The sequence below is a fragment of the Haliotis cracherodii genome, unplaced genomic scaffold, assembly GCF_022045235.1.
Source record: "Haliotis cracherodii isolate W230 unplaced genomic scaffold, xgHalCrac1.p SCAF_17, whole genome shotgun sequence".
NCBI lineage: Eukaryota > Metazoa > Mollusca > Gastropoda > Lepetellida > Haliotidae > Haliotis > Haliotis cracherodii.
Genome location: NW_027266272.1, coordinates 6,748,749 through 6,773,431, shown reverse-complemented (window position 1 = coordinate 6,773,431; position 24,683 = coordinate 6,748,749). Strand labels below are relative to the sequence as shown.

The 24,683-nt window shown below is 42.1% G+C and overlaps 5 protein-coding genes across 5 annotated transcripts; all 5 read right to left on the bottom strand.

Annotated features, from left to right (window-relative positions):
• Positions 1–6,639: 6,639 nt before the first annotated feature.
• On the bottom strand, positions 6,640–7,846 carry LOC139465140 (LWamide neuropeptides-like). The gene is made up of 2 exons (XM_071246829.1): positions 7,639–7,846; positions 6,640–7,499 (listed from the first exon to the last, which is right to left on the bottom strand). The coding sequence occupies exons 1-2, from the start codon at positions 7,844–7,846 to the stop codon at positions 6,640–6,642; spliced, it is 1,068 nt and encodes a 355-aa protein (XP_071102930.1).
• Positions 7,843–8,565, bottom strand: LOC139465139 (LWamide neuropeptides-like). Its single transcript, XM_071246828.1, has one exon. It carries the CDS (start codon positions 8,563–8,565, stop codon positions 7,843–7,845), a length of 723 nt encoding a protein of 240 aa, XP_071102929.1.
• A 178-nt stretch (positions 8,566–8,743) lies between these two features.
• Positions 8,744–9,527, bottom strand: LOC139465138 (uncharacterized). Its single transcript, XM_071246827.1, has 2 exons — positions 9,355–9,527; positions 8,744–9,074 (listed from the first exon to the last, which is right to left on the bottom strand). Exons 1-2 carry the CDS (start codon positions 9,525–9,527, stop codon positions 8,744–8,746), a joined length of 504 nt encoding a protein of 167 aa, XP_071102928.1.
• On the bottom strand, positions 9,524–10,160 carry LOC139465137 (uncharacterized). Its single transcript, XM_071246826.1, has 2 exons — positions 10,013–10,160; positions 9,524–9,873 (listed from the first exon to the last, which is right to left on the bottom strand). Exons 1-2 carry the CDS (start codon positions 10,158–10,160, stop codon positions 9,524–9,526), a joined length of 498 nt encoding a protein of 165 aa, XP_071102927.1.
• Positions 10,161–10,365: 205 nt separating this feature from the next.
• On the bottom strand, positions 10,366–11,294 carry LOC139465136 (LWamide neuropeptides-like). The gene is made up of 2 exons (XM_071246825.1): positions 11,060–11,294; positions 10,366–10,712 (listed from the first exon to the last, which is right to left on the bottom strand). The coding sequence occupies exons 1-2, from the start codon at positions 11,292–11,294 to the stop codon at positions 10,366–10,368; spliced, it is 582 nt and encodes a 193-aa protein (XP_071102926.1).
• Between the last annotated feature and the right edge of the window lie 13,389 nt (positions 11,295–24,683).

The following is a 24,683-nucleotide window of genomic DNA, read 5'->3' as shown; positions in this document are numbered from 1 at the left end:
TGTATCAGACACTCCTAGCCTAGTAGCCACTGTATCAGACACGTCTAGCCTAGTAGCCACTGTATCAGACACGTCTAATCTTGTAGCCACTGTATCAGACACGTCTAGCCTAGTAGCCATTGTATCAGACATTTCTAGCTTGGCAGCCACTGTACCAGACACGTCTAACCTCGTAGCCACTGTATCAGACACATCTAGTCTTGTAGTCCCTGTATTAGCCACATATAGCCTTGTAACACCTGCTTCAAACACGCTTAGCCTTGTAGCCACTGTATCAGACACTCCTAGCCTAGTAGCCACTATATCAGACACGTCTAGCCTTGTAGCCACTGTATCAGGCACTCCTAGCCTAGTAGCCACTGCATCAGACACTCCTAGCCTAGTAGCCACTGTATCAGACACGTCTAGCCTTGTAGCCACTGTATCAGACACGTCTAGCCTTGTAGCCACTGTATCAGACACTCCTAGCCTTGTAGCCACTGTATCAGACACTCCTAGCCTTGTAGCCACTGTATCAGACACTCCTAGCCTTGTAGCCACTGTATCAGACACTCCTAGCCTAGTAGCCACTGTATCAGGCACTCCTAGCCTTGTAGCCACTGTATCAGACCCGTCTAGCCTAGTAGCCACTGTATCAGACACTCCTGGCCTTGTCGCCACTGTATCAGACACGTCTAGCCTTGTAGCCACTGTATCAGACACGTCTAGCCTTGTAGCCACTGTATCAGACACGTCTAGCCTTGTAGCCACTGTATCAGACACTCCTAGCCTTGTAGCCACTGCATCAGACACGTCTAAGCCTCGTGGTACCTGTATCAGACACGTCTAGCCTTGTAGCCACTGTATCAGACCCGTCTAGCCTAGTAGCCACTGTATCAGACACTCCTAGCCTAGTAGCCACTGTATCAGACACGTCTAAGCCTCGTGGTACCTGTATCAGACACTCCTAGCCTAGTAGCCACTGTATCAGACACGTCTAACCTCGTAGTATCTGTATCAGACACTTCTAGCCTTGTAACCACTGTATCAGACACGTCTAACCTCGTAGTACATGTATCAGACACGTCTAACCTTGTAGCCACTGTATCAGACACGTCTAGCCTCGTAGTATCTGTATCAGACACGTCTAACCTTGTAGCCACTGTATCAGACACGTCTAGCCTCGTAGAACCTGTATTGGACACTTCTAGCCTTGTAGCCACGGTATCAGAAACTTCTAACCTAGTAACCCTTGTGTCAGCTACTACAAGACACATAACCTTATATCAGACACTGCGGGCAGTGATACCAAATAGCAAAATATGATTCTCCGTGCCACCCACTCTGCCATTATCAAGTGCAAGTTCATCCCGCCATTGCTATTGCCTCATGTAAACATTGTTTCAAGACTTTTCACTTTATAAGATGTTATTCATTTTACACAACCATACACACGTTCAGCGCAGAACTAACCCACAAATGTGCTTCTCTAAACAAACATGCTGTTCTCATTCCTGGAAATGAGCTTTTTACGCAAATTTCTGTCCATATATATAACTTAAATGTGTACAAAACGCACCTACGACAGACATACAAGTTCAAAATGTTATCGCAAAATCACGAGAAACGTGTAGAGAATGAAGAAAAATGAACCGTAAGTATTAGCAGAATATATTTTTTAGCCAACAGTGATAAACACATGGAGGGTTAACGACGCCATTCATGCTTCCTGGCTCCACACAGTGTTGGCAATCACGTTCTATATAATATGGTGTTCGGAGCCAAACTCATTTTAATTCAATCCCGCCCAGGTTGACTCTGAGAAATAACTGTATCCGACATTTGGTTCAATCTTTCAATTTTACGATTTTATTTCACGTGGGGTCCATTGGAAATGTAAATACAATCTCGCTCAACATATAGACCAAAGCGTCATATGTTTTTATTTTTCTCGCTCGCCGTTCCATATTTTCGTTTATTCAAGTCACATGGGTTGGTAAATATAAACGGCGAAACGGCAAGGTGTTCGGAATTAAACGAACGCAAACAATATGGGTATTACTGCTGGCGCTTTCATCCCGATTATATTCCGAGAGAAAGATTGTTTTCTTGAAAGAACAAGGAAAACGACAATCTCGTCTATATATTTTTTTTCCGTATCGTAGAAATCCACGCTTTAACACACTATCGTGTTTTCGGACACCACACGTGGGTGGTCGGACCGGATTATGCGTTTCCTTTAAATCGTGTAAATGTCATCTGTTTATGAAATTCCTACATTTTCATAACAATTTGATTTAAAACGAATTATGAACCAAGAATTCTTCTATGTTCTACTCGGTTTTTGAAATCGGCTTTGAAGTTTCATACAATAGGCCCAAATAGTTTATGATTCGCCTTTTATATAGCGATAATCAAAACAGCCCCTACACCCATTTAAAGATAAACGCAGATATTCAGACTTTACCGTCATCCCCGTCCATTAACTCACTAATATCTTCCAAATGGCCCGTGTTCGCGGCCGCTGCCGCAACTGATTGACAGCCAATGACAAGAAATTGACAAGTCATTGACAACGTGCGTGCAATTAGCATGCTGTCTGCACGGGGTCAAAGGCAATGTGGAATTTTGCTCGATTTCAGCACGTTTGCTTTTCTTTAAATGCCTTAGAGAAGCTTGAACAAATGTTTGACAAGACATATGACGTTTAGATATAAGGTATTATAAAATATCCCATATAAGGATTGTGTAAAACAGTAAAATATGTGTAAAAAGGAATATTAAACATACACTTTGGGATTGTTTAAATCGTTGTAGAAATCTTAAGATGATTAGGGAAGTCAAAATATGTTAAAATGATCAGAGGCCATATCAAGTTATGTATAGATGCCATTTAGAACATGGTCAAATGTAACAAATGTTATATTGTCAGACGGGTACACAAATTACGTGATCTAGACTACCAGTTGTCAGACCATCATTTTGTGGAAACCTCGGTGGCTGAGTGGGTTAGATCGCTGACTTTTTGTGCCGGCGATTAGGTGCCTAACTCTGGCAGTGTGGGTTTGAATCCCGGACGGGACTCAACCCACAAAAATACGAGAATCTGTAGTTTACTCAGAAATAGACTAACATCTAGTCTCTGAAATGAACATATCGTACAGAAAAAACAGTTGTTCAGTTATCTTAATAAAATACAATAAAAGGGGAGCCCAGTGATTCTCTTCATTTTCAGATAATGCAGTAATCTAGACTTGCCAAACATTATAGAATTGCATGGGCTGTATTTGATATATATTTGTCTCAGGGTCTGTAAGACAGACTAACTCAGAAAGTGTAATCTCAAATATAACATTTGTTATACATAGATAACTGTCATATCCTAGGTGCAGTGGGGTAGTTTTTGTCTACCATTGCACAAGACACGTCATAACAAATCGTCGAAGCATGTGAACAGCTGGTGAAAGAAGTCATTTATTTTATTTCACAGAGTGAAATGGATAGGGTACAACTTCTAATGGTAATTTAAAACATGTTTATTTACAAAATATCATGTATAATGATATTAATAATAACCCCAGAATGCCCATATCAAGGACAAACTTCGGGCAGATCACAAATATGAACTGAAGAAAATCTCGAGTTCAGAACTCGCAAAAAAGTTAAAGCCACAAATACTTATGCTGTACCAGTCCTTTCGTATTCTGTTGGTGTTGTTGATTGGAAGAAAGAAAATTCAGGGTATTGACACCCTCACCAGAAAAGTCGGCGTGGTTTCATTAACGTGGAGGCTCTTCATGATAGAATTGTATTGTGTACTTTTGCACACATTTATTTGTCTGATGATCCTCTTGTGAAGTATGTCAAGACTCATGATGAAAACAAGGCATTCCGATTTCTTAAACGATCCAAGGATATGGGACATAATCTCAATGTCGGTGTTGATTTTGTTGATGGTTCTGTACTGTAATGAGTGTCAATCAAGCGAAGTGCCATCTCAAATCGGCCCAGACGCAAGGAGAGGCTTCTGAACGACCACTGTATCGGGTTTATGTGCAGGGTGTTGAGTGAGAAGATCAGCAACCCTGCAGAGTCCTTCTTTTGGATGAAGTCGGCTGGCTTGGAAAGTGAAACAGAAGGCTTGCAGTTTGGTGCTTTAGGCAAATCACTTCCCACTCGAAACTGTCAATATGCGATTTTGCATATATGAAATGTAGATTATGCGATGACATTGTCAGTGGATGCACAGCTTTGGGACAAACACAGTGTCTTAAGCGACATGATGGTGTAGCTCGATGCTTTATTACCGCCATGCTTGTGGTTGTGACACAGAGATCCATCCATGGTACGACCCGGAATATGTAGAGGGCGTCATGGAAAATGACAAATACAATTTTTTTTGGAATTGGCCTGTTTACAGCCTCAGACGTATCTTCGCTTGGGTGACATTCTTGGCTACGAGTGCTGAGTACGATTTCAAAGCGCTGGATGATGCTGATTGTATTGTTTTTGTGTGTCGTGTGAGTTTAATGTTCTTGGGGACGGTGGGGTAGCCTACTGGCTAAAGCGTTCGATTGTCAATGCGAAGGTTCGTATTTGCACAACGCACGTTTTTGTTGAAAATATTATCTCAGATTTAATGTTAATTTTCACAATGTCTGTTAAACTTGTCGCGATATAAGTTGTGAGGTATGTGGTGTGACGTAGATGTGATTTTTCACATAACTTTACCATACTCAACAACTGGTGACTACATTACTATACGAGTCTTTGATGTGCAGATGTGCCTGGGTTAAACAGAGTCAGTGCTCTCCACAGGGAAGTGGGACAATCTGGTGTCGACTGTGAGCATCCACGGACGTATTTCTTGTAATCAGTCTTAATCGCCTTCAACATGTTTTTGTCACCTGTGACATTCGTGTGTGGGAATCACAAAGCATGCATAGATTACCGTATTCTATACATTTTTTTATCTTTCAATGACACACAAATCTGATTCTTATAATATGTCAATTGTCAAAGCCAGAGAATAACCAGTCTCGATTATCAGCCGCAAACAGATTCCATTTGGCGCAAAAGTCAAAATAGTGAATCAGATGAAAAGTATATGGATGGATCAAGGAATATCAGTGATGACACCAGGTGTTCGAAGCAAGGAAAGCAGATCCTTCTCTACAGGTAGCACCTTCCACTCACACAATTTTAATAAAAAAAAGTAAGTGTTTGTTGTCCGACGTCACACAACAGTAAGGGGCGGTCGGGTAGCCTAGTGGTTAAAGCGTTCGCTCGTCACGCCGAAGACCCGGGTTCGAATCCCGACATTGGTACACAACAGTACTCCTGCACTGATTATCCTTTAAAATATTGAGTAGTATAGTTTTAAGGTTTCCCTTGAACGTCTTGTACTTACCTGTAGCTATTGTCTGGTGTTGTCAGCTAGATGCCAGCGATTAACAGGAATATAAGGAATATTAGACAAGGTCCTCTTAGACCGAAGTGGGTATCGGTTGGTCAAAATGGCTGTTAGGTATGGATCGTACTTGGATGGGCGATCATCTTAGAAAGAATGACCCTTTGCTTGAAAATTGACGATTACCATGCAGTCGAACCTCGTTTATACATTTTAAACTTGCCCGTTTTCTGAAACATTGTCCGGATAAACCAAGTTTCTAATATCTGAATCCCCTGTCTTCTGACCAGATGATGTATGTGTCTGTTCGTGTCAGACCGGACTTATGCAGTTTTTAAAGTGCCTCAGTTTAACATGAATACCCCACTCAGACACAGTATACCGAGCCACCCAGTCCTTGTTTAAGCCCCTTAATACCGAACGCCGGGCGGGGTAACAACAAGTACCATCTTTTGACGTCTTTTGGTATGCCGTGGCCGGGTATCGAACCCCCGACATTTCGCTCCCCGGTCAGAGACTCTATCTGCTAGACCATGAAGGCGGTCTCAGAATTGAAACGCGTCAATGTTACTTGTGGTATCTCCTCTTCTTGTGCGGAACAGGGGGGTAGTGGTTGAAGCGTTGATGTGTCACGACGAATGCCTGAGTTCGATTTCCCTGATGAGTACAACGTACTGAGCCCATTTACAGTGTCTCCCGTCCGTGACATTGCTGCAATATTGCTAAAAACGACGTCACACAATACTCACTCACTCATTCGTCCTCTTCCCGTCGTTCCAGCTGCAACAAATTGTCCCAACAATACATCAGTGTCCATTGTTTATTATACAATGGCAATGAATCTGCTTGAACATTTTTAACCAATGTCAACAAAGAGAGAGAGCTATTCCTGTGTAGGCTCCAGAACCACGGGTTGCTACATCAAAAACGACATCCGAGTGTTTCTCAGTAATTCCCAACATCAGGACATTTCTCAACGCACGGTCTCATATTTGGTTCAAGGACAAACATGATGTACCAGGATAATACACTGCTCAACATTCGACAGGGAAGTCCCCATTATTCTACCACACACTTCTTGGTATCCTTGTGTATCGGAAAAGGTGTATGCTTGGTATCCTTGTTGTCAACAATTGTATGCTTGGCATCCTTGTTGAGGTTCATTGTATGCTTGGCATCTTTGTTGAGGATCATTGTATGCTTGGAATCCTTGTTGGGGACCATTGTATGCTTGGCATCCTTGTTGAGGATCATTGTATGCTTGGCATACTTTTAAGGATCATTGTATGCTTGGTATCCTTGTTGGGGACCATTGTATACTTGGCATCCTTGTTGAGGATAATTGTACGGTGGGCATCCTTGTTGGGGATCATTGTAAGCTTGGCATCATTGTTTGGGATCATTGTATGCTTGGCATCATTGTTTGGGATCATTGTATGCTCGGCATCCTTGTTTGGGGTCATTGGATACTTGGTATCCTTGTTTGGGATCATTGGATCCTTGGTATCCTTGTTTGGGATCCTTGGATGCTTGGTATCCTTGTTGGGGATCATAGTACGCTTGGCATCCTTGTTTGGGGTTATTGCATACTTGGCATCATTGTTGAGGATCATTGTATATTTGGCATCCTTGTTGAGGATCATTGTATGCTTGGCATCCTTGTTGAGGATCATTGTATGCTTGGCATCCTTGTTGAGGATCATTGTATAGTTGGCATCCTTGTTGGGGATCATTGTATGCTTGGTATCCTTGTTGGGGATCATTGTATACTTGGCATCCTTGTTTGGGGTTATTGTATACTTGGCATCCTTGTTGAGGATCATTGTATACTTGGCATCCTTGTTGAGGATCATTGTATACTTGGTATCCTTGTTGAGTATCATTGTATGCTTGTCATCCTTGTTGTGAACCATTGTATGCTTGTCATCCTTGTTGAGGATCATTGTATGCTTGGCATTCTTGTTGAGGATCATTGTATACTTGGTATCCTTGTTTGGGCCATTGGATGCTTGGAATCCTTGTTGAGGATCATAGTACGCTTGGCATCCTTGTTGTTGAGGATCATTGTATGCTTGGCATCCTTGTTTGGGACCATTGTATGCTTGGCATCCTTGTTGAGGATCATTGTATGCTTGGTATCCTTTTTGAGGATCATTGTATGCTTGGCATCCTTGTTGAGGATCTTTGTATGTTTGTCATCCTTGTTGGAACTATTGTATGCTTGGTATCCTTGTTGAGGATCATAGTACGCTTGGCATCCTTGTTGTTGAGGATCATTGTATGCTTGGCATCCTTGTTGGGGACCACTGTATGCTTGGCATCCTTGTTGGGGACCACTGTATGCTTGGCATCCTTGTTGAGGATCATTGTATGCTTGGCATCCTTGTTGAGGACCATTGTATGCTTGGCATCCTTGTTGAGGATCATTGTATGCTTGGCATCCTTGCTGAGGATCATTGTATGCTTGGCATACTTTTAAGGATCATTGTATGCTTGGTATCCTTGTTGGGGACCATTGTATACTTGGCATCCTTGTTGAGGATAATTGTACGGTGGGCATCCTTGTTGGGGATCATTGTAAGCTTGGCATCATTGTTTGGGATCATTGTATGCTTGGCATCATTGTTTGGGATCATTGTATGCTCGGCATCCTTGTTTGGGGTCATTGGATACTTGGTATCCTTGTTTGGGATCATTGGATCCTTGGTATCCTTGTTTGGGATCCTTGGATGCTTGGTATCCTTGTTGGGGATCATAGTACGCTTGGCATCCTTGTTTGGGGTTATTGCATACTTGGCATCATTGTTGAGGATCATTGTATATTTGGCATCCTTGTTGAGGATCATTGTATGCTTGGCATCCTTGTTGAGGATCATTGTATGCTTGGCATCCTTGTTGAGGATCATTGTATAGTTGGCATCCTTGTTGGGGATCATTGTATGCTTGGTATCCTTGTTGGGGATCATTGTATACTTGGCATCCTTGTTTGGGGTTATTGTATACTTGGCATCCTTGTTGAGGATCATTGTATACTTGGCATCCTTGTTGAGGATCATTGTATACTTGGTATCCTTGTTGAGTATCATTGTATGCTTGTCATCCTTGTTGTGAACCATTGTATGCTTGTCATCCTTGTTGAGGATCATTGTATGCTTGGCATTCTTGTTGAGGATCATTGTATACTTGGTATCCTTGTTTGGGCCATTGGATGCTTGGAATCCTTGTTGAGGATCATAGTACGCTTGGCATCCTTGTTGTTGAGGATCATTGTATGCTTGGCATCCTTGTTTGGGACCATTGTATGCTTGGCATCCTTGTTGAGGATCATTGTATGCTTGGTATCCTTTTTGAGGATCATTGTATGCTTGGCATCCTTGTTGAGGATCTTTGTATGTTTGTCATCCTTGTTGGAACTATTGTATGCTTGGTATCCTTGTTGAGGATCATAGTACGCTTGGCATCCTTGTTGTTGAGGATCATTGTATGCTTGGCATCCTTGTTGGGGACCACTGTATGCTTGGCATCCTTGTTGGGGACCACTGTATGCTTGGCATCCTTGTTGAGGATCATTGTATGCTTGGCATCCTTGTTGAGGACCATTGTATGCTTGGCATCCTTGTTGAGGATCATTGTATGCTTGGCATCCTTGCTGAGGATCTTTCTATGCTTGGCATCCTTGTTGGGACTATTGTATGCTTAGCATCCTTGTTGAGGATCATTGTATGCTTGGCATCCTTGTTGAGGATCATTGTATGCTTGGTATCCTTGTTTGGGATCATTGGATGCTTGGCATGCTTGTTGAGGATCTTTGTATACTTGGCATCCTTGTTGAGGATCATTGTATGTTTGGCATCCTTGTTGGGACTATTGTATGCTTAGCATCCTTGTTGAGGATCATTGTATGCTTAGCATCCTTGTTGAGGGTGATTGTATGCTTGGTATCCTTGTTTGGGATCATTGTATACTTGGCATCCTTGTTTAGGATCATTGTATGCTTGGAATCCTTGTTGAGGATCATTGTATTCTTGGCATCCTTGTTGAGGATCATTGTATGCTCGGCATCCTTCTTTGGGATCATTGGATGCTTGGTATCCTTGTTGTGAACCATTGTATGCTTGGCATCCTTGTTGAGGATCATTGTATTCTTGGCATCCTTGTTTGGGCCATTGGATGCTTGGTATCCTTGTTGAGGATCATTGTATGCTTGGCATCCTTGTTGAGGATCATTGTATGCTTGGCATCCTTGTTGAGGATCATTGTATGCTTGGAATCCTTGTTTGGGATCATTGTATACTTGGCATCCTTGTTGAGGATCATTGTATGCTTGGCATTCTTGTTGAGGATCATTGTATACTTGGTATCCTTGTTTGGGCCATTGGATGCTTGGAATCCTTGTTGAGGATCATAGTACGCTTGGCATCCTTGTTGTTGAGGATCATTGTATGCTTGGCATCCTTGTTTGGGACCATTGTATGCTTGGCATCCTTGTTGAGGATCATTGTATGCTTGGTATCCTTTTTGAGGATCACTGTATGCTTGGCATCCTTGTTGAGGATCTTTGTATGTTTGTCATCCTTGTTGGAACTATTGTATGCTTGGTATCCTTGTTGAGGATCATGGTACGCTTGGCATCCTTGTTGTTGAGGATCATTGTATGCTTGGCATCCTTGTTGGGGACCACTGTATGCTTGGCATCCTTGTTGAGGATCATTGTATGCTTGGCATCCTTGTTGAGGACCATTGTATGCTTGGCATCCTTGTTGAGGATCATTGTATGCTTGGCATCCTTGCTGAGGATCTTTCTATGCTTGGCATCCTTGTTGGGACTATTGTATGCTTAGCATCCTTGTTGAGGATCATTGTATGCTTGGCATCCTTGTTGAGGATCATTGTATGCTTGGTATCCTTGTTTGGGATCATTGGATGCTTGGCATGCTTGTTGAGGATCTTTGTATACTTGGCATCCTTGTTGAGGATCATTGTATGTTTGGCATCCTTGTTGGGACTATTGTATGCTTAGCATCCTTGTTGAGGATCATTGTATGCTTAGCATCCTTGTTGAGGGTGATTGTATGCTTGGTATCCTTGTTTGGGATCATTGTATACTTGGCATCCTTGTTTAGGATCATTGTATGCTTGGAATCCTTGTTGAGGATCATTGTATTCTTGGCATCCTTGTTGAGGATCATTGTATGCTCGGCATCCTTCTTTGGGATCATTGGATGCTTGGTATCCTTGTTGTGAACCATTGTATGCTTGGCATCCTTGTTGAGGATCATTGTATTCTTGGCATCCTTGTTTGGGCCATTGGATGCTTGGTATCCTTGTTGAGGATCATTGTATGCTTGGCATCTTTGTTGAGGATCATTGTATGCTTGGCATCCTTGTTGAGGATCATTGTATGCTTGGAATCCTTGTTGGGGACCATTGCATGCTTGGCATCCTTGTTGAGGATCATTGTAAACTTGGCTTCCTTGTTGAGGATCATTTTATGCTTAGAATCCTTGTTGGGGCCATTTTATGCTTGGTATCCTTATTGAGGATCATTGTATGCTTGGCATCCTTGTTGGGGCCATTGTATGCTTGGCATCCTTGTTGAGGATCATTGTACGCTTGGCATCCTTGTTGAGGATCTTTGTATGTTTGACATCCTTGTTGGGACTATTGTACGCTTGGCATCCTTGTTGAGGATCATTGTATGCTTGGCATCCTTGTTTTGGGTCAATGTATACTTGGTATCCTTGTTGAGGATCATTGTATGCTCGGCATCCTTGTTGAGGATCATTGAATGCTTGGCATCCTTGTTGAGGATCATTGAATGCTTGGCATCCTTGTTGAAGATTATTGTATAATTGGCATCCTTGTTTTGGGGCAATGTATGCTTGGAATCCTTGTTGGGGACCATCGTTTAAGCTTCATACACTGTGCCCTTGAAAGGAATCAAACCGGGGCCAATAGGGTGACACCTTAAACTGACCCGCCGGTATAGGACTATAATACTGTTGAACGCCACGCTGAACGTTGCATAGATAGTTATACAATCTGGAATATATAATTAAGGATATGGAATAGATAGTTATACAATCTGGAATAGATAATTTTACAATCTGGGATAGATAGATATATTATCTGGAATGGATAGTTATGCAACATGGGATAGATAATTATTCAATCTGGAATAGATGGTTATTCAATCTGGAATAGAGATTTATACAATCTGGAAAGTTATGACTTGAGTGAGTGAGTATGGTTTTACGCCGCTTTTAGCAATATTCCAGCAATATCACGGCGGGGGACACCAGAAATGGGCTCCACACATTGTACCCATGTCAGGAATCGAACCCGGGTCTTCGGTGTGACGAGCGAACGCTTTAGCCACTAGGCTACCCGACCGCCCCTGAAAGTTAAGAAATCCACTCTAAGATCAACTCTAAGGTATGGCAGTAGTACTACTGGGCGACGTCAGCAAAGAAACAAACACATTTTGTGCAGATTGCGTGAGTGGCAGGTGATACCGGTAGAGCAGGACATGCTTACCCTTCTGGTGAACACCTGGTGTCATCACTGATTTTCAGTGATCAGTTTATGTTACTTTTGGTCACTATTTTGCCATTTTACGCCCAATTGAATCTGCTTCATCAGAGACTGATTGTGCTCTGGCGTTGATGTTTTTTTAATAATAATGTGTGTTTGTGTTACTGTTGTATGGCATCGTGGTTTACTCAATTCGATAAACGTGATAAACATGAAGATGTTTTTAATGGATATCGAGCAGAGACTGGACGTCAACATAAAGACAAATAAACAAAACATATTGACAAGACAAACACTCAAACCCGTTGCACAAAAAACATTTCAAGCCGCAGCTTCGTAGCTAATTACAAGCAAGGTAAACGTTAGAATACGAAACTGCACAAAGCCATACTCTCGAAACAAATTGAGTTAAGGTGATTCATTGAAAAACAAAACATGACCCTGTGCCTTTAACACGCTAATGACAGGAAGCCCATATACTTCATCCCCACTTTCACCACCCCCGCAAACCATTCCCCCTCCCATACATACCCCCATATTTGACAAACGCTGCTTCGACCTTCACGTCTGTTTGAGTTCGTGAGCAGATCGGGGGGTTAGAGAGTACCACCAGCCTAGACAAGCTTAGCCTCGCTGCTATCGCCGACTCCGCATACACCGTGCTGTGTTGATCAAAACCGAAGCAGAGCCCGATTCTCCGTATTTATAAATAAAGGCACTTGTAAATACTTTGTGTGTAGTTTCTGACCAAACTTCGTTGTAATTAAATTAAAGAAGTCACCCGAAGTGAATGGACACTCACGTTCCATTGTTGTTTTTTCGTCCCACGTCGTGAAATAACACACGAAACATTTCATTCATGTTTTGTGTTAACTGTGAGAGACAATAACAGACTGATTAGCAAGGAATTGTTAAGTGAATTGGAAGAATTCTGTAAATTCTTTCATGAATCATGGCGACGGAACAAGCATGTATTATATACTCCATACCAACAGATGATTTACACAACCGAGAAACACATATATTCTGTTATATCTGTTAATATCTGTGGCGTAGTTATAAACTTAGAATGTATATATCATTTATCTATACATTTAGCATAAAACGTTGAACGAACACCAGATTTTTAAAAATTTAAAAGCAAATATTTTGTATGTTTTATCTATGAAAGTACCCGCAAAACTGTAATGTCGAAAAATAATTACCATTGGTAGAGTTAAACAAAATGTACTGTGATTGATATAACTTAATTAAGAAGGCCAGGGTATTTCTTATCACCTCTCGGAGATTGGGTCAGTGTATTTTCCATCATCTCTCGTTGATGAGGTCAGTGTATTTCTCATCATCTCTCGGGGATGAGGTCAGTGTATTTCTCATCATCTCTCGGGGATGAGGTCAGGGTATTTCTTATCATCTCTCGGGGATGAGGTCAGTGTACTTCTTATCATCTCGGGGATGAGGTCAGTGTATTTCTCATCATCTCGGGATGAGGTCAGTGTACTTCTTATCATCATCTCGGGATGAGGTCAGTGTATTTCTCATCATCTCGGGATGAGGTCAGTGTACTTCTTATCTCTCTGGGTCGAGGTCAATGTATTTCTTATTATCTTTCTGGGGTGAGTTCCGTGTACTTCTTATCATCAGTAGAGTGTAATGATAGTGTATTAATTAGCGTCTGTCGAGCTTGGGATGAGTATTATCACCTGTCGAAGATGGGGTTTTATTATCATATGTCGAGTGTGGAATGCATTTATCTATTATCAAATGTCGAGGGTGATGTTAATATATTTATTATCATCTGTCGAGGGTGGTGTGAGTATTTATTATCATCTGTCGAGGGCGGGTGAGTATTTATTATCATCTGTCGAGGGCGGGGTGAGTATTTATTATCATATGTCGGGGGCGGGGTGAGTATTTATTATCATATGTCGAGGGCAGGGTGAGTATTTATTATCATCTGTCGAGGGCGGGGTGAGTATTTATTATCATCTGTCGAGGGCGGGGTGAGTATTTATTATCACCTGTCGAGGGCGGGGTGAGTATTTATTATCACCTGTCGAGGGCGGGGTGAGTATTTATTATCACCTGTCGAGGGCGGGGTGAGTATTTATTAGTATGGGTGACTATGTATCATCATCTGTCGAGGGAGGTGTGAGTTTTTCTATTATCATCCATCAAGTTGGGGGTCGGTGTATTTGTTAAGATCTGCAAATATAAATCGCGTTGAGTGGAAACTTAGACAATTAGGAAGCAACGTGAAAATGAAAAAGAAGAAGCCTAATTAATTTACACATTCGAGCCATATCTATGAACCCAGCTACTCCCAACACATGACTACATGCGTTTTTAATATGCCCCTAAAACATACCCACCTGCCCAACCCATGATTTGCAACAAACAATCATCCAATGTTTTAGAAATATGCGGCTTTAGAAAAACGCCATGCAATTACTACGTTCGTTGCCTTTGAGGAAATCAGATTTTACCTATAGTACACCTGTTCGTAAATCCATGATCAAAGGCACCGCACTCGCTCCCCGCTTTCGCTTTGGTCTTTCGCCATACTTCTTTACAAGAGAATTTCGAACAAGGGGCTAATAACGGGACTTAAGCTGGATATATCGTGGTTTGAAAGACTTATTTCCTTTCACTTCTCTCGGCAACCCCTCTTGACATTCGATAACCTGGTTTCTGTTAGATGTGGCTCATATCTCGCAATTAATATACGGTAAATTGGGCAGGTGTTAACGAAATGATCTCTAAACTTCGGGCCTCGAGTGCACCGTCCCTCCTTCATCGTCAATCAAAATTCTTTCTTACATCTTCGGGGTGTATTTTAAGAGTCGGCGTGAAATCGTTGTAAACGGCAATACGGGTCACCCAGTAAACACTTAGTCATGTCGGCCACAAAACACTTCTTGTGTATTTTTAGGCGTAAATATTTTTTGGAAATGTTGTTCGAAGTCATACTTTCGGTGGATAAGGGTATGTCCGGAGAGCAGAAGGTCGGTGGATCGATCCCCTGACCACGTCATAAGAGATGGTACTTGTTGTTACCCTGCCTACCGCTTGGCATTAAGGGACTAAAACAAGGACTGGTCGGCTCGGAGTCAGTATAATGTGTCTGGGTGGGTATTCATGTTAAACTGTGGCATGGTATCTCAGTGGGCTAGCGCTACCGTCATAAGTCCGGACTAGTACAAGCAGCTTCACTCCATTGATTGAGAACCATAGGTCATGTTTGTATTAATATTAATGTGTTATATTTGCCAAATACAACTGACTTATTCATTAATAATTATAAACCACACATGTTAGGTATAACGATGTTTATGAATGTGTAGCTTAGGAATATCCCAGTGGGGGTTGGAGTTAGGGGCTGAATGGTGGTAGTGGTGCGTGCGTGCGTGCGTGCGTGCGTGCGTGCGTGCGTGCGTGCGTGTTTGTGTTGTTCAACGCCTCACGCGGCAATTTTTCAGTGTTTGACGGCAGCTTGTTAATAATCGAGTCTGGGCAGTCCAGTCATTGTCATCATGAGCATCAATCTACGAAATTATGACAAGCGTTGGTTGCCGATGATCTATTTTAACCCTCATCTTAACGGGTCGTGTGTGTATATGTGTGTGTGTGCGTCCTTGCGTGCGTGCGTGATGTATGCGTGAGTGAGTGAGTGAGTACGTGCGTGCGTGCGTGCGTGCGAGGAGTGGGATGGTAGCGGGTTGAGTGATGTTACAATTTAAGTGAGTGAGTGAGTATGGTTTTTACGCCGCTTTTAGCAATATTCCAGCAATATCACGGCGGGGAACACCAGAAATGGGCTTCACACATTGTACCCATGTCGGGAATCGAACCCGGGTCTTCGGCGTGACGAGCTAATCACTAGGCTACGCCCCTACAATTTAAGATAAGGACCAGGTATCTTACTACAACGTTAAAGCGTGACTACAACTGAAACTTATAATGCGTGTTTGTGCAATCACAAGACACCAGCGCAACAGAATATACGTAAATCCTTTCCAAACTTATGTACTCATGGACAGATTTGAAAAGGAGCAATATTTACTCATTTTCTTTATTAATTATTCTGTGATACGTGGTCTTCGGATAATAATACATTACCTGAGTACCCAGATACTGGCGATGCTAGGAATCTGTACAAGTCACGCCACACAACGGACACCCCGTAAACCCCTGTGCATGCCGGGTATTTCGATTCTACAAGATCTTCACTCATCTCCACATTATGTTGTTTCATCAAGATTAATAAAACACATAAAACACATAAAACACATAAAACACATAAAAAACACAAAATTAATTGCTCAATCAGAGCAACCCGGTTAACACAGACATTCAACCTAATCGTCTGGTTAAACGGGTACAGAATACTAAAAGTAGGACTCAGAATAACACGGAATCCAGGATTTACTATTTCCAGCACAAATAGCAATCGTTCTACCTAACCTTACCGTGCATCAAAGTATAAATACTTTCCTCCCATTTGTAATCATCGAATGGGGGGTTTTCGCACTAAGGGATTTGGGAGAATAAAGAGGTAGCGCTGTAGGTCTTTTAGCTTTTTCCCGTTCATTTTTTTCTGAAGGTACTTGAACATGACTCCCAAAGCAAGTTGATTGTAAGTATGATTAATATACTCCAAGACAGCTGTTATCATGGCGGCACATCAAAGGTTACCGAACAGCTATCAGGTTGAGCACATAAAGCACATATGGCTGTTGACAGGGTAATCGAATAAAGCAGTTATGAAATAGTCTTTAAAAATAGTTGACATTTTAAGTTTCACCTCGCCCGCTGAGAAATTTTTGTTGAATGTTAAACAGACTTGGGTACATAATGTCATATTTTAGTGATGGAATTATGAATTTAAAGGACCATTCTCAAAATTGAATTTTGTTTTCACTTTTTATTTCAACATTTAGAAGTGTGACGCATGTTCCACGTTATAGACAGGGTGACACAGACTGGTATCCTGTCTAGTATACACTACATTAGCGATCTGATGAATTATGAATTTAAAGGACCATTCTCAAAATTGGGTTTTGTTTTCACTTTTTATTTCAACATTTAGAAGTGTGACTCATGTTCCACGTTATAGACAGGGTGACACAGACTGCTATCCTGTCTAGTATACACTACATAAGCGATCTGATAGCTATAGCTATGAAATAATCGCTGATAGAAAATACAAATTATAACACATCGAATATTTTGGGGATGAAAAGGGATAAAACGTAAGGCAAGCGTTTTGAATGTACAGTTGCTCTTGGGAGATCATAATAAATTTATACTATCAACTGCTAGAATATTAAAAGTTTAACAACTTTTTAGTAGAATTAACTTAAGCTAAATAGCCTTAACGGAGTGCCCCATCTACCCCATCCCCCCCTCACCCCCCCCCCCCCCCCCCCCGCCCCCCACCCCCAACCACACGAAACTTAAATTGACTCCTGCACTACTTGCATTCACGAAGCCTTTGTAAGTTCTGTTTTGAGTGAGTGAGTGATTGAGTGAGTTGGGCTTAACGCCGCTTTTAAGAGTATTCTAGTTATATCGCGACGTGCCAGCTTAATGTGGGAGGAAAGCCCGAAGCGATGCATGTCTCAGACGTTTACCATTCGGTGAAGCCCACGAGCACGGGTATGGTGCTGACAAACCTAGATAAGGGCGAACCGGGACTCGAACCAACAATTATAGGTTTCTGGCGTGCCCAAGGGACGCAACTCTGCACAGCGAATCTGGGCAACCCGTTCCCTCAAGTTATGTTTTGAAGCAAATTACAATATGTCAAGGGATGAAAGTGTGTCTTGAGTCTTATGCATAAATATATCTCAAATTAATAATGTCCTTTACATAACGTACCCACCTGTGTTTTTTAAACAACCCATACTGTTCGTAAGAGGCGACTAACTTGATCGGGTGGTCAGGCTCGCTGACTTGGTTGATGCATGTCATTGAATCCCAATTACGTAGATCGATGCTCATGATGTCAATCACTGGTTCATACATGATTATTTTGTGACCGCTGCATATAAGCCTGAATATTTTGGAGTGCGGCGTTAAACATTAAGAAGTAGAAGAAGAAGGAGAAGAAGAAGGAGGAGAAGGGCAAGAAGGATGAGGAGGAGGGGAGAAGGAGGAGAGGAAAAATAAAAGAAGGAGATGAAGAAGAAGAAGAGGAAGAAGAAGAAGGAGAAGAAGGAGGAGAAGAAGGAGAAGAAGGAGGAGAAGAAGAAGAAGAAGAAAGAAAACTTCTGTTCCGGGGCAGCTTCTCAGTAGTCCATGCTTGTCGGAAGAGTAGACCATAAACAAAAAAATATTGAAGTGGTATGATTAAGCGGACACACCTGACATAACTGAATACTGTTTTAAGCGCCGTGAAACCAAACTACAGCAAATTCTTCGGATAAAAGGCGACTAAATTACCCTCCGTCGGTGAGGCGACGGCTCGAGGGGTTGCAGATACACACCAAGCTGACAAATGAGGAAAGGTCAGCGCTACTTAAGATCCCATTGACATCAATCATGAAAACATGAGACAAAAAACAATTGTTGAATTACAGTCGCATTGTTTCCTTGTTCGTTTTTGTTGGGATTCTAGAGACGGAAAATCTCGCCTGATCCAATCTCGCGTGATTTGGAGTTATCATTTATGCCGTTTTAATTGTTCCCGCGCTGGTGGTCTGCGAGTATGCTCACAGTGCCGGCTCCGCATATCACCAATTCCGTTGCGGTTTGTTTACGTAAAACTGTCAAATTAGAGAATCAGCAAGACTTCGCATGTCTATCGCTCTGCTGAGTCGAATGGGTTGGCAATTCCCGGTCAAACAAATAAACCTTTGCCTCTTTCGTTCCGTTTCGCGGCACACTTTTCGAATGTAGCCGCGTCTATCATAATACCGCAGACGGAAGTCGCTCTAGGAAACGGTATAAAGCTGGTGAAGCTGTCAGGGGTGTTTAAATTATGTGATAGTAATTTATTGAGGGATATTTATTACATGTTGGTGTTATTGAAATCAGTAATGTGTTTTCCGGATGAAGATCTGCACATGTGTAAGACGGGTGTTGTTAGGCTTGCTGCGCTGTGGTTCTTTCCGCTAGCAGAGCGGTACGAGACAGCAAGGGGCTATAAACTAACCGCCAGGGACGCCGTTTTGATGAAGTGAGTATTGTTATCGTTGTAGAATCGTCGTAGGTCTGTAAAAGGCACAGGTATTATAGGAATGAAGGAAGTCGCTGCCGGAGCGGCGTTCGAGTGGCTGACGCTTACAACGGCGTTCAAAGTGGCCAAGGACGAAGGCTGGGTATACTCGGATATTGTGCTGGGTTTGTTAACCTAGGACCATAATTATATAGAGGATATCATATGAGTGTTCATGTCATACTATGTTCACGACACAAGTGTCTAAGTTCGGGTATTTCCCGAGAGAGAATTACCTGAATTTTGGCACGAGTTTCGTAAACATAGTATGACATGAACACGAATATAATGTTCTATTTAATATGTATGTATGATGTCTACATACAGAGACGAATGTCAGTGTTTTCATTTAAGGAAAAAAAAGTCGCAAAAGCGGCAGAACCACAATTTGTCGAATGACGTCAACAATCTTAAGCTATGACGTCGTAACTAATGTGGCGTCATTCCGACCTCACGTCACAATAAGATTCGAATGTGTGTGTGTGTGTGTGTGTGTGTGTGTGTTTTGTTGTTGTTGCCTAACGCCGCACATCGCAATGTTTCATCTACATCCCGGCGGCCAATAATCAAATCTGGGCCAGACAAACCTGTGATATTGCAAGCAAAGATCCACGCCGTCAGGGTATGTTGACACGCAAATCAATCAAGTCAGCAAGCCAGACCAATCGATCCATTTTGTTCGCCTCTTATTATTTTACGACCAGTATAGGTTGCTAGGAACTTTATCTATCCTGGAATCCACACGGGTTCCTTCACCAAGTGAATGTTCGTGATTTACATTATTATTACCCCGGTCAATGGATCAGTATGGAATTTCATTCTCAGCTCCCTGAGGAGTAAAACCATCAGGGCCAAATCTGGGAATCGAACTCACGACCAGCGCGGGTCATTACAACTTCAACTGCGGTGGCACTGAAGCCAGCACGCGTATTTGACGGTCGGTATGAGGAGGCCCGCCGTCGATTCCCCCATGGGAAACCATTCACAAAAATCTAATGTCACTATGGGCAGCTGGGATGTGTTTTTTGACATTTGACTGGGTGATTTGTCAGCAAGGGAGATAACTAGTCATCAAGGTTTTACCGGTAACGAAAAGACGAATAGTGTGGGTACTTAGCATAGATATGGCATGCACTATAAATACCACATCAATATCCAGTAAGAGTAAATGTGTCAAAATATTTTGCATCGCGATAGTATGCCACCAAAGAAGTCCCCCCACCCCCTCACCTACGCCCATCACCAAAAAACCAACGAACAACAACAAACAACATCCCCAAAACCAAAAACAATTTAAAAAAATCAAATCAAAACAAGCAAAAAATCCCTCAAATTAAAAAAAAAGACCCAAATGAAACGTCCATCACGTCACCGGGTCCATGAGGTCCCAAATTGTTCAGTGCGTACTCCATTAGGAAGGTTAATACAAAAATCCCCTTCTTACAAAACCATCTCACCAATCGTATGGCATTCCTTCTTCGATAACACATTATCCACGTCAGGGCGGCCGTCGCTTCCTAATTGAACCTAGACAGAAGAGTGTAACTGCCAATCTCTCAGCATTTGCCCAGCTTCCCATCCCTTAAAAGGTGATTAAATAACAATTTTCTGCCCAAAGGACAAACATTTATCTATAACTTTGTTCGCAGAAGGAGCAAGTTTGTGACAGCCGCTTTCTTAATTTTACGGCTGTAGGGTTTGTCTACTTGAGTTCATTACCGGCAGGTGGCAGCACGGAGCCGCCATGATTACCCGTCATTCATGTGTCGTCTGTCTGCCGTCACAGCAGAGAGTCAGGCGGGGGAGCTTCTTCATTTAATGTCAGCTGACACGTGTGCAGATACTACTGCTTCTACTGCTACTAATACTACTACTACTACTACAACTACTGCTGCTTCAACTACTACTACTACTGCTTCAACTACTACTACTACTACTACTACTACTACAACTACTGCTTCAACTACTACTACTGCTTCAACTACTTCTACTACTGCTTCAATTACTACTACTACTCCTTCAACTACTACTACTACTAGTACTACTACTACTACAACTACTACTACTGCTTCAACTAATACTACTACTGCTTCAACTACTACTACTACTGCTTCAACTACTACTACTACTAGTACTACTACTACTACTACTACTTCAAATACTACTACTACTGCTTCAACTACTACTACTACTAGTACTACTACTACTAATACTAATACTGCTTCAACTACTACTACTACTAGTACTACTACTACTACTACTACTACTTCAACTACTACTACTGCTGCTTCAACTACTACTGCTGCTGCTTCAACTAATACCACTACTACTGCTGCTTCAACTACTACTGCTGCTGCTTCAACTACTACTACTACTACTACTACTTCTACTACTACTACTACTACTACTACTACTGCTGCTTCAACTACTACTACTACTGCTGCTTCAACTACCTCTACTACTACTGCTGCTTCAACTACTTCTACTGCTGCTTCAACTAATACTACTACTACTGCTGCTTCTACTACTGCTGCTTCAACTAATACTACTACTACTGCTGCTTCAACTACTACTGCTGCTTCAACTAATACTACTACTACTGCTGCTTCAACTACTACTACTACTACTGCTGCTTCAACTTCTACTACTACTGCTGCTTCAACTAATACTACTACTGCTGCTTCAACTACTACTACTACTGCTTCAACTACTACTACTACTACTGCTGCTTCAACTACTACTGCTGCTGCTTCAACTACTATTACTACTACTACTGCTGCTTCAACTACTACTACTGCTGCTGCTTCAACTACTACTACTACTGCTGCTTCAACTACTTCTACTGCTGCTTCAACTACTACTACTGCTACTTCAACTACTACCACTACTGCTACTACTACTACTACTTCAACTACTACTACTACTGCTACTACTACTACTGCTTCAACTACTACAACTACTACTGCTACTACTACTACGACTACTACTACTGCTTCAACAACAACTACTGCTACTACTATTACTACTACTGGTTCAACTACTACAACTACTACTACTTCAACAACTACTACTACTACTACTGCAACTACTACCACTGCTTCTACTGTTACTACTACTGCTACTACTACTGCTGTTGCTACTGCAACTACTACTACTACTGCTTCTACCGTTACTACTTCTACTACTACTGCTGCTGCTACTGCAACTACTTCTACTACTGCTTCTACCGTTGCTACTACTACTGCTGCTGCTACTACTACTACTACACTTAACTGATATCACTACTACTACTACTACTGCTACTACTGTTACTACTGCTGCTACTACTGTTACTACTACTGCTACTACTGCTGCTGCTACTACTACTACTGCAACTACTACTACTGCTGCTTCTACTGTTACTACTGGTGCTTCTACTGTTACTACTGCTGCTACGACTACTGCTGCTGCTAATACTACTACTACTGCTGCTACTTCTACTACTGCTACTAGTACTACACTTAACTGATATCACCTTTACTAGTACTGCTGCTGCTGCTACTACTACTACTCCCCCGTGGGTATGCCTAGCAGCCAAATAGATCGAGTGGTGGTCAGGCTCTGTGACTTGGGTGTTGCATGCCATTGTACCTCGTCGGCGTGTATCATTGCTCACAATATCTATCACTGGATTGACTGGCCCAGATGCGAATATTTCCAGACATCCGTCACATAGCTGGGCTATTGCTGCAGTAAAGGTTGAAATATATGTGTATGTGGCCGTTTGCTTAGACTATAAGACATATTGTACAACTGTATATGTCCTGATGGCCAACACGCCGAAATGCACTTACATCGTATATTACCACGTCCCAGTCTGGGACCAACTCTGCCCTCTCCCTGATTATACTACTCAAAATATGTAAAGGAACACCCGATTATTTCACATTACAATACCTTAATCACGCCATGAGAATGATATATCTCTGCATTATATTGAGACATTGTGTTTGTGTGGCTCGGCTACTGATAAACAGCATACCCTTTGAGTTTTCAAACAAAAAACAGATGTTGAACCGACCGACTTGAATCACATTTCCAAGGACTACTAGTTTCTCCTATATCCTATTCACGTCTAATGGTGGTGTTGTTAACACGTCGCCATGACAACCCAGTTGAATTATTATAAATAACTGCTGCTCAAGTGAACATTCCGTGAAATAACTGAAATACATGTCTTAGCGGCGTTAAACCCAACTCACGCACTTAGACATGGGAAGGATGACAAAAATAGCCAAATCTCCGATCTAAAGACTATTTGCCGGAAACTGAAATATTTGTATGAGGTTAAATAAGACCCTTAAAGACCCGTGAAAATCCGGGGTAGAATAGATCTTCGGCAACCCATGCTTGTCGTAAAAGGCGATTATGCTTGTCGTAACAGGTGACTAATGGGATCGGGTGGTCAGGCTCGCTGACTTAGTTGATGCACGTCATCTTATCCCAATTGCATGGATCGATGCTCATGATGTCAATCACTGGATTGTTTCGTCCGAACTCGATTGTTTACAGACCGCCGTCATATAGCTGAAATATTGCTGAGTGCAAACAAACAACAAACAAACAAACAAACAAACAAACAAACAAACAAACAAACAAAAAGACAAACTTAATTTCAGACCTACTAGAGTTGAGAAGGGAATTAATGAGAATGGAATAGGGTGTCATCACTGATCTATTCATATATTTTTCACCACAATGTTGTTTTTTACGCCCAATGGAATCTGTTCTGCAGATAATCGAGACTGGTTATTCTCAGGCGTTGACGTTTAACATTTATCAAATATTTGCTGTGAGGTTAAAACAGAGATCAGGGAAAGGGTTTCAAGCACAATCTCCATACTTCTGTTTCAAATGATTACGTAAGACAAACTATCCAACTATCTGATCTAGACTTAATCATACGGAAGACTGCTTTGAAATAAGATGCTGCTTAATGTTGCATCATCTTTATAACCTCATCAAACATCTCATCAACAGCGACTTCATTCAGCAAACTCCCTCCCCCACCCCCTCCCACCCGATCAACTCCCCCCACCCACCAACGCAACCCCCCCCCACCCCCCCCCACCCCACCCCAACCACCACCAACCTCCCCCTGTCACCATGTAATCAAGATATGTCAAGCGTCTCTATTTGTCACAGATTATCGCGAAAAACCAGTCTCGTGCCCCACGCCCGTCTAGCATAGTCATTTGGCGCTTCGCTAACTGGCTGACATGGTGCCTCAGTGGATTTGACGCGTTCAAATTGATGTCAATTGAAAGAGAAAGCCCTTTGATGTGACATTTATTCTAAGATGGAAGGACGCTAACTGGTTTGGAGAACCACCGTCCAAACAGGCCGTCGATAAGCGGTCAGTTTGATAAGTGGTCAGTTTGACCAAACTGTCTTTCGGCATCATTAGGGCTGGATTGCCCCCCTTTAATTGGGTTTGTTACAGCAACCTCACCCCCCTAACTCAGTCAGATAGACACGCAGTGCAACGTCTTTTGTCCGTGG

Excerpts from the sequence above, each read along its gene's own strand:
- LOC139465138 (XM_071246827.1), bottom strand. The coding sequence starts at position 9,527 with ATGATCCTCAACAAGGATGCCAAGCATACAATGGTTCACAACAAGGAT. Across the intron at positions 9,075-9,354 it reads ATCCTAAACAAGGATGCCAA|TCCCAACAAGGATGCCAAGC; the intron begins GTATACAATGAT and ends AGCATACAATAG.
- LOC139465140 (XM_071246829.1), bottom strand. The coding sequence starts at position 7,846 with ATGATCCTCAGCAAGGATGCCAAGCATACAATGATCCTCAACAAGGAT. Across the intron at positions 7,500-7,638 it reads CAACAACAAGGATGCCAAGC|GATGCCAAGCATACAATGGT; the intron begins GTACTATGATCC and ends ATCCTCAACAAG.
- LOC139465139 (XM_071246828.1), bottom strand. The coding sequence starts at position 8,565 with ATGATCCTCAACAAGAATGCCAAGCATACAATGATCCTCAACAAGGAT.
- LOC139465136 (XM_071246825.1), bottom strand. The coding sequence starts at position 11,294 with ATGGTCCCCAACAAGGATTCCAAGCATACATTGCCCCAAAACAAGGAT. Across the intron at positions 10,713-11,059 it reads CCTCAACAAGGATGCCAAGC|GATACCAAGCATCCAATGGC; the intron begins GTACAATAGTCC and ends ATCCTCAACAAG.
- LOC139465137 (XM_071246826.1), bottom strand. The coding sequence starts at position 10,160 with ATGATCCTCAACAAGGATGCCAAGCATACAATGGTCCTCAACAAGGAT. Across the intron at positions 9,874-10,012 it reads CAACAACAAGGATGCCAAGC|GATGCCAAGCATACAATGGT; the intron begins GTACCATGATCC and ends ATCCTCAACAAG.